Genomic DNA, 9,617 nt, shown 5'->3' with positions numbered 1-9,617 from the left:
GAGTTGCACTAGGTAAGACAATCTTACCCATTTTAGAGAGAATGCATTCACAATGTTATGTTATATGTCAATTTCTAGGAAAAAATAATCCCTTCACAATTTTTATATAAATTTTAAAAGATATATATTATAAATATATCATTTAAAATATAACAAGATATTAAATTTCACAAATAATTTTACACGAAATTAAATTTAAAGGGTAGAAGGTCCCTTAATATGTAGAGGCCTTGTAACACAAATAGAATTGAATGTATTATTGTAAGATTGAAGAGCTATAAAGCTTAAAAAATTTTGACTGGTGAGTTAAGAGTGTGGCTCATAAAGCAAATCAACTCTATCTTAGCTTTAAAGAGCTCCTTATTATGTCAATAGACATAAAAAGAATAAACACTACTTTGCGAGAGGAGGAATGCTCTAAGAATTTCTGAACTAGTTTTTGGGATACACCTGAGTTTTTGCCTTGACAAGCCTATCGTAATTGTGATGAAAATACCTCTCACCCCAAGCTCTCACCTCTTCAACTGAAGCATTCCCGTTGAAGGGACTACCCAGATCAAGGTCGAGATAGTTCACGTACGCAGCCCTTGGGGAATGGGACACATAAGGCTCCATGTATTTGTAAAGCTTCCTCATCCATTCAATGTAGCGATCATCCACACTTCTGTTGGTCCAGGCTACCTTATACTGAATGTTGAACAGTGTCCCCTTCCGCTGAGGAAACGGCAATGCAGTCGATGGTATCTTGTTCATAATTCCTCCTAGATATTATATCCTAATAGGTTTTGTTCTATAATGTTTTTGATGATAGGGCTGTCATGTGTCTTGTTTGTGGATGTTCTAAAAATTATATGCATCTGTTCTTCAATTGTCAGTATGAAATCTCTATCTATTCCTTGTTCATGAGTCAGATTGATGGCTGGAACTTATGTGATATGAAGTCTTGGTCTAAAATTGTAACTGGTCATTTTAAAGGGCTTAAAAAGGGCATAATATATTTTGATTTTGTCTTTCCACGAAAATATTATGGGTCTTTTGGAAAAAGCATAATGAACGTCTCTGGCAAGGTAAGGATAGAGTTCTTACTAGATCTACTCTTAGATTTGCATCCTTATTGAATATTGAGCAGGTCACTAACCCTTAAATTATTAGTAGATAGATTTATAAATATGATAGAAGAGGGACCCCCCTCTTTCAAAGAAGACATTAAGAAAGCAAATTATTGGCCTCAAGACTTCATACAAGTGGATAAAAAATTCCATGAAGAATATTAAAAATTTCTAGAATGTGTACATCATGGAGCATTAGTATCAACTCAGAAGGGATGCAACCGTTAGATACATGGAGGTGTCGCATTATAACTTTGACACCACAAGTTGGGAAATGATTTCTCCTCCTCTAGGAACTTATGAATCCTTCAAGGAATGTAAGGGATAGTCAAAGCATCAAGATAAAGGTAGAAGGAAAAATAGGTGGGAATCAGTGAGGCTTAGCAGGAAGAGGAAGAGAAGCAACAAGAAGAGGAGGAACAACAAGGTGAGGATTTTGATTAGTTGGTTGAAGAGGAAGAACAATAGAAGGAAGTTGAGGAACAATATGTTGATTTTTAGTTGGAAGATAAAGCTGAAGGGAAGATGGATGATGTTGATGATGTGGAGCAAGACAAGAAATGATGATTAATGATAATTGTAGACACCTAAAATTGTCCTATTTAATTATTTAATCTTAAGTCTTCTATTAATTAAATAAATCTTTATTTATTTATTTAATTTATTATCTTTTTCTTCTATGACACATGTCATTCATCTCTTAATTTTCCTCTACCTACCCCCTTCATTATTTTACTATATAAGAGGATTCTTTCATCATTATCAACACTAATCAGTACTTTATGCGACTATCAAGCCTTTTTGCAATCAAGGGATTTCACAACCATAATCTGTTCTTTGTTGAGCTCTTGAGCATATAAAAAATATGAGAGAAAATATATGAAACAAGATCAATAGAGATAGGAGATAATGGGGATTAAAACCCTACTTGGCATGTGAATGGTATTATTACTTAATTTGTTGATTTGAATGTTCTTAAATATTTTCATTGGTGTATGGTGAATGTTTTATTTTAGGACTAGGGTTTGTTGTGGTTGGATCCTTCTGGTTTTGGAATAGTTTATCATCATCATTTTTCATCGTATACAATAATAAATTATACATTTTATTTATTTGGAGACACTCTATATGTATATGCTTCTAGTAGTGCTTAGTATATGCTATTTCAGACTCGAATATGTTGGCTTCTCGATGTACTAGATGTTATTAAATGGTTATCCTAGATTGGCTATATTGGTTTACAATCTTCAATTTTAATTTTTTTTTATTATTTTGTATTAATAAAATTGGTTTACAATCTTCAATTTTAAAAAAAAAAATGTATATTTTTAGTTTTGATGCAAATACACCTCATGCTACTAAGAACAATAACTAATTTAGAGGGGGAGAATGGTTATTTGAATTTTTTCCAAGAGAAGATAAAGTAATGAAAGACCACTTCAAAGTTAAAGGGAGATAAAATTAAAGGATATTATGATCATCTAATAAAAAGATAGAACAATAAAGAATATTTATTAAAAAAACCTTTAGAAAGGGAGAGGAATACTATCCTATTAAATAGTTATCAATTGAAAACTATTGTGAAAGGTTTTAATGGTTTAAAAACTACCACTTAAAATGTTATATAAATCATTTATGTTATACTTGAGAAGGGGGCACATAGTGTGTGTTTAATGTGAGGTATAAATTACACTAAAGATTGTCTTGTCTAGGACTATTGTACATGTTGAGTAAATACTTTGGAGCATGTTGTATGCATGCTAAGTATTTACTCTGGAGTGCCTTCTATGTTTATTATAGAGAAGCATGTATGGTGGTCTTGAATAATATTTAGTTCCGCAACAATGTGTTATAGCTACGATGACTAGGGCTACTGAAATCTTCTTAGAGTGAGAATGACTGTTCAAAATGCTCAAGATTCAAATAAGTATTCGAAATGCTTGATAATAAAGGCACTGAGAATATAATATAATAATTTTATCAAAATATGATTGATTTATTTGTGTTAGAGTAAATTATTATTTACTCATTGTGCTTAAGTTTATTTATGTATCATTGTGTCTTTCTAGGTGTTAGGTAAGGTTTAATATTTTTTTATTTACATACACTTAGTATTTTGTGTCAATAGTTGGTAGGTAATTGTAGCAACCATCAGACATCATAAGTGCTCCCTCTCTTACTCTTCCCTTTATAAGAAGAGCTATTGTACATTAGTAAACATATTAATATCATATCATTTTCTAGTGATTTAAATATTTTCTTTGTTTATGGAAGTTCTAGCAATCATTGTTCCTAGCTTGGGAGCTTTGCTCTAATAATTTGTTTATGTTATTCAATTTACCATGTTATATATTTCCTTTGGAGTTCTTTTAAATTATAAAACATCTATAATAAGAATTTATATTTATATCTATTTTGGAAAACATTATATTGAAAACTATGTTACTTTGATATTAAACATTGTTCTTTTTTAATTTTTTAGCAAAAGGCCAAAGGCCTATACTTCTAGATTGGTATTAAATATTTGAGACAATATTACATTGTATAGAATATATATATCAATAGTATCCATACTATCTATCAACTTTCCTATATCTGTTGATATTTCTTGATCTGGGTATTGGCTAAGTATAGATCTGCCAATATAGATGTCCCTTAAAAATATTTAACAAAAACATATAAACATAGACCAATGATTTCTTATCCATCCCCCTATAAATCAAATTGAGTCTCTTACAATTTACAAAAGGAGATCTCAATGAAATTTTGGGCAAAGAAAACATATATACACCATTAGCAGAATAAAAACACAAAAGAAAATAAAACACCCCTTTAAGAAAACTTAATTGGCATAGCCTGCACAATGTCATTTAGAACTAGAAAATCACAAGCTATAACCTTCTATGTGGAAAAAATATAATCCATCATTTTCATATCCACAATGGTGTTATAGTCATGTGCTTCCTCTTCATCATCTACACCAAAAAAAACATCGAGGCTCAAGGAAGGACCATTCTCTAAAGTCACAGTCCCAACAACATTTCCTGCATATCAATGAATGAAAATATCATCTAGCACAAAATATCCACCATGAATATCTACATCTCCCTATAGAAAATTAGAATTGTTCTACGCTTTGGTCATGTTCTTATCTCCCCTTGCTCCATTAAGTGGACAGTTATGATATGTACCCTACAGGTCCTAAGCAATAATCAGTCCAATCTCTACCCCGTCATAGAATAGGTTATAGGGATGAGCTAGGGAATGCTATTTGTGGGTAATGAGAAGGAACATGGCTTCATATCTATCAAAAATGTTGCTACATGGGGATTCACCCAATTCCCTTTTATGGGTTGAGATGGCATCTAGGAGAACCCTATCATCTTTAAGATTTAGGGACAACTTGAGAGTTGTATAAATACAAATAAAAATAGAGTTTTTGCAAAGGTCTTTCCAACATAATAGCTCACCCACTAAATCCTTTCCTAAATGAAGATCATATCCCTTAATAGTAGAGGCTAGGCTACTTTGGGGATAATTGCCTAAGTAGTTTGTAGTGAGGTAAGAAACTATGGAAGAGGACTACATGAGATCCATAACATTTGAAATAAACACACTAGCCACATGAGTGGGATAAATAATACGGGGATAGGATTCCTATAGGTTAACATCAATGGCTACTCTAATATCCCACTCAACATAGTGGCATTGAAGGGAAAAGTTTTTTCTAAGTATTACCTTCAAGTATTCCTTTAATTCTATAATTTCTTCATCAAGGATGGGCAAATTTATGCACTTATTGATGGGGAGATATTCATAATGCAGAAAAGCAAGAGAGAGATTAAAAAACACCTAAAGGAAAACACAATAACTTTAAATATCAAACCTAAGAAATTTCATAGGGAAATATATTGGGAAATGGAGAGGTTGCCACCATATATTGCACCACAATAAAGCCCATGTCATTTGAATGTATGGTGAAAAGATATCAGAGTGAAAGAGGGGTACATAAGCCTAACATAAACCACATAAAGGATAGCAACACATGGCTCCAAATCTATAGGAATTAAAATTTGGGGTCAGTGTGGCAGCATTTTAGGCTATAAATGAGCTAGTGACCATCAAATCTAGGAATAACCCTACCAAAGAATGATACTTCCTACATTCGCCAACTCAATTGACAAGGGAATTAATAAATTTGATGAAAAGGCTACCTATTCTTAGGAAGTGTGGAAATAATGATTATTTCATAATCAATGAAATAAATGTTATTGCCTCTATCTATTATTTAGAAAGTTGGCACATAATTTTGGCCTGTGCCAAAAGGCACTACTGGAAACATGTTGGATTTTTGATAAATAGGGATTCTATCCTTGTTTTATGAGGGCTTTCCATGTTAGAAAACATATTTCCATCTATGCCATGTGGTTTTAGCTACCTCTAAATATCTAGGTATACGAGATGCCAAAAATGGTCTTTTAACAGATTATGTCTATTTGCACCTATTGGTATGTGATCCCTTCAAACATAAAGCTTTGAGTGGTCGTGATCCTATGTTTTAAGATTCAAAGTAGATGGGTTCTTATTTGACATGATTGGGCCCATGTTTTCCTTGCTACAAACCCTTTGTCACCACAACTAAATGATTTATTTTTAAAGTCCAACCATACCTATGTTGATGTTGATGGGAGAGAATAATGTAACTAATGTGAAGTTACCCTTTTTAATTTGGAAGTAACCAATAGGGACCATCCAAATCACCATGTCTTTGTTCTTGTATTTTGCTCATCCATAACTATTTCTAAAGAGTTTATAGTTTTGGGCACACCTGAGATCTTTCTCTATCTCTTTGTAAAATTTCACCCATTGCTAGAAACTTGACAACATCTACTTCCATTAGTACTATTTTTAAATTCATAGGTTGTATGCATCCTTGATTTGCTAGCCAATCCACTAGCTTGTTCCCTTCTCTGTAGGTATGCACAATCTAAAAAGATTCAAGATGGTTTAGACTATCCTAGACATTTTAGAGTATGTGTGTAATGTTATAGTTGTTAGCTCTTCTCCATTTACTTGCATTTACGATGAGCAAGGAATCTCCCTCAATAATGAGTTTCTAAATGCTTATCTCCATAGCTAATGTAATCCCTCTTAAAAGTGAAAAAGCCGCTACGAAATTGTTTGTTCTAGGAGGGATATTAGCATCTATTATTTTCATGATGTGTCCCCTGTAATCTTTGACAACACACTCACACCTTGATAAGCCTAAGTTACCAAGAGAGGCTACATCGAAATTCAACTTGTATAGGTCTTTAGGAGGGGGGATCCAAGAAATTTATTTTAGATCTATCTTTTGATCACTTTGATCCCTTGGAGCATTTTTGTAGGAGATTTTGAGGTCTTTCAAAATCTTAACCAAATGAGCATCCCAATCTATAAAAGGGCAAACCTATGGTTTTAAGATTTTTAACATATGTATTAACTACCACTGTAATAGTTTTCACAACATTGGAAATAACTGAGTGTGGCTCGAATACTTGTTTTCTAAAGATTGTCATATCTAATTCCCACCAAATACCCCCACACTATCATTGGTGGAGCTAAATTCTAGAAGCAAGCAAAGAAAGATGATTTGTACAAGATTGGCCCGCTAGAAAACAAGTCCAGACATTGTTGAGCAATGGAGCATACAATCTTGATTCTATATAATAGCTAATGAGTATAGCTAGCTAAAGATGTAGTTATCAAATAAGTGGTCAACATCCTCCAAGTGCCCCTCGCGTTAAACACATGTGAATAGTTCTACAATTCTCATTTTAGTGAGTTTTGTACTTGTGAGAATTCTATTTTTTAGTACTAGCCAAGAGAAACACCCTATTTTTGGGAGAATCGTATCATTAAAAAAACGATAGAATAATCCCTTTTTTGATATGTCAATTGTCTATGAGACATTAGAGATTGATAGCCTTGCTCGACAGAGTTCTTGCCTGAGTTTGAAGGGGCTCAAACAAGTTTGTCGTATTGTGTAGAAGGTATGATTATTCTAGATTCCAAGGTGCTGTTGATGGGATCTTTTTCATGAGATTCCAGTGACAAAGAATTAATGTCCTTCCATCTAGCTATAGATTGATTTGGTTTGGGAAATTCGATGTAGTCATTAACCTTGGTCCCCCAATTTGAAGACATGATGCCCTTAGCAATTTTAAGTTCAGAGATATTTATTTTTAAGGGTGTATAACCATTCCATGAATATTCCCAGAATAGTTCATGGGACCCATCATTTACTTCGCAGGTTCCACATTGAAGAGCCCTTGGGAGGGTTAGCTCACCTCCTCCTCCATAATCGGCCACAGTCCTCTCAGAGCAGGTTTCGACAGTGGGGTTTTCCCGAAATCTGACTTGATTTTGAAAAAAACTTTGTTTGTATAATATCTGTTTGTCAATTGGCTCACGTTCGTGCTATCAAAGTTGCCGATTGTCTCTATCCATCTCATTTCTTTACAATCTGCAGCCACCATTCCCAACTACAGGAAGATCTTGCCCATTTTATTCAGCAGCTCGGGCTGACGTCCCAGGTATATTCCATGGAACGACGCTCTGATGGTTGTGCTGTTGTTCACTTTTATGCCGAAGAACTGTACTCGCATGAAGATATCTTCCTCCATTTGAGGACCCACGTATTGCCATCTATGGACAGCCTCCGTGACAGCTCCCCAGCTCCCGCCGCCGCCGCCTTGTGTTCTTATCCATCACCTTCCCTGACGCATTTATCAGCAGTGTATCCAACACATTATCGGCCACAAGGCCGTATTTTCTCGACAGGAAGCTAAGCCCTCCGCCAGCAATATGACCGCCGGATCCAACCGTGTGGCAAACCCCAGCAGGAAACGAAATGACAAAGTAGACTTCACCCAAAGTTGCACCCGCTTCCACCCAAGCCGTCTGTGATTTTACGAAGGGCACGTCGGACGTGTAGGACAGCCCGCCGTAGCTGTGTCCTCCACTTCGCACACGAATCTCCCACCCGTATTGTATGCTGCACACCACGGATTCATCCAATTGGCTTTGGCTTTCAGGAATAATGATAACTTATGGGCTTGGTGTCTGAGGCTCTGTGAATTGAAGATTTTGGGCGGAGAACTTCAGAAGAGAATAAAATTCAGAAGCAGAGGAGATGGTTGTAGCGTTGGTTAGGCCGCTTGCATGCAAGCATGACAACTATCTCCATTTTTTGGTGATGTGGCAGCGGTGTAGAATGCGATAATTAGAATCAAAAGCGCACAAAAGCAGGCCATTTCTTACACTAGCTATCTATAACAGATGCTTTGTGTTTATGCTCTTCAATCTTAAATTTATAGACAGCAGTTTTGTGTCTGTTAACAGGTGTGACCAATTCTTTCAGATAAGCTTGCAACACGGTGGATCTTGACTTTACAACTAGAGTAGAATCTGTAAACTCTCGATTTTTTATTTTTTTAAACTAAAAATGTGATAAGCACGCTTGAGCTTTTGAACCTTTTGAATGGCCCGAAACTGCCCTAAAAATATGACTTAACGATCTAGAAATTCAGGCTTACCACTACGACCAACTACAATCGGCTTTTCGAGTTAGTATATATCAATAATTTGGTTCCTCAGACCATAATTATAATTTCGAATACAATCATAAAAGTTTAAAATACTAATCGCCTTTTTTATAGCCAATATAATTGAGAATCGTTTATCTCTGATATTTTTCGTGAAGTAGCCTCTTGCCTTTGATATTGTGTAATCATTCTCACTTTCCTCACCCTCCTTTAGTCGGATGAGGGTGCTCCTTTAGAATAGGGCGGGGTAACTATAGCAATTCTTTTCGAAGCATCATTTATAAAAAAGACGGGGCCTAGGAACAATGGCAGATGTCGGAACATCACTGATAGGAACAGCCCGGTCTGCTGGGGCTTGCTCTGTTTATGAAACTGCCCCGCTGCTGGAGGTTCTGTTACAGGATCTGGATATGCAATTGAAAGGTATGACATAGGCGCTCAAACTGGAAGGGATGTGACTGGCCATATATTCCTGAGGGCTCTCGACCTGCCTCTCTTCCTGCTGCCTTAGGTGCCTTTACCCTTGTTTATGTGGGCCTTGCTCCTGTCTTTATCACCTTGGTTGCTCTTGCCTCGGCTTGCTTCCAACTTTTATCTCGCATTATTTATTCTCACCCCAATCCCTTTGACTCTCCCTCTCTGGGATCAAATGATTCAAGGTCTCCATAGAATTGTAGCGCGGGTGCTGGTTAACGGCCAACGAGGTAAACAACAGGAAGGGATGCTGGACGAAATGCTGGTGGATCAACTGTAACTTAATATGGCTTTGCCGCAGGTTCATATGGTGCTTAATTAACTCCTGCCCTTCTCGCTGCTAGCTTTGTTACTGGTCCCCATAGAATTGTAGGGCGGGTGCTGGTTAACGGCCAACGAGGTAAACAACAGGAAGGGATGCTGGACGAAATGCTGGTGGATCAACTGT

The 9,617-nt window shown here is 35.8% G+C and overlaps 2 protein-coding genes across 2 annotated transcripts; both read right to left on the bottom strand.

Annotated features, from left to right (window-relative positions):
• Window positions 1-432: 432 nt before the first annotated feature.
• Window positions 433-753, bottom strand: LOC131074743 (berberine bridge enzyme-like A). Its single transcript, XM_058011419.1, has one exon. It carries the CDS (start codon window positions 751-753, stop codon window positions 433-435), a length of 321 nt encoding a protein of 106 aa, XP_057867402.1.
• A 7,043-nt stretch (window positions 754-7,796) lies between these two features.
• LOC131074742 (reticuline oxidase-like) lies at window positions 7,797-8,884 on the bottom strand. The gene is made up of 2 exons (XM_058011418.2): window positions 8,865-8,884; window positions 7,797-8,145 (listed from the first exon to the last, which is right to left on the bottom strand). The coding sequence occupies exons 1-2, from the start codon at window positions 8,882-8,884 to the stop codon at window positions 7,797-7,799; spliced, it is 369 nt and encodes a 122-aa protein (XP_057867401.2).
• Window positions 8,885-9,617: the final 733 nt, after the last annotated feature.

Source organism: Cryptomeria japonica, unplaced genomic scaffold, assembly GCF_030272615.1.
Source record: "Cryptomeria japonica unplaced genomic scaffold, Sugi_1.0 HiC_scaffold_278, whole genome shotgun sequence".
Taxonomy (NCBI): domain Eukaryota; kingdom Viridiplantae; phylum Streptophyta; class Pinopsida; order Cupressales; family Cupressaceae; genus Cryptomeria; species Cryptomeria japonica.
Note: the sequence above shows the minus strand (reverse complement) of the source record. Positions and strands in the feature narration are given on the sequence as shown.

Bases quoted from the DNA above. Each gene is read 5' to 3' on its own strand.
- LOC131074743 (XM_058011419.1), bottom strand. From the start codon at position 753: ATGAACAAGATACCATCGACTGCATTGCCGTTTCCTCAGCGGAAGGGG.
- LOC131074742 (XM_058011418.2), bottom strand. From the start codon at position 8,884: ATGATTACACAATATCAAAG. The intron at 8,146-8,864 runs GCAAGAGGCTAC...CGTGGTGTGCAG, and splicing joins ATGATTACACAATATCAAAG to CATACAATACGGGTGGGAGA.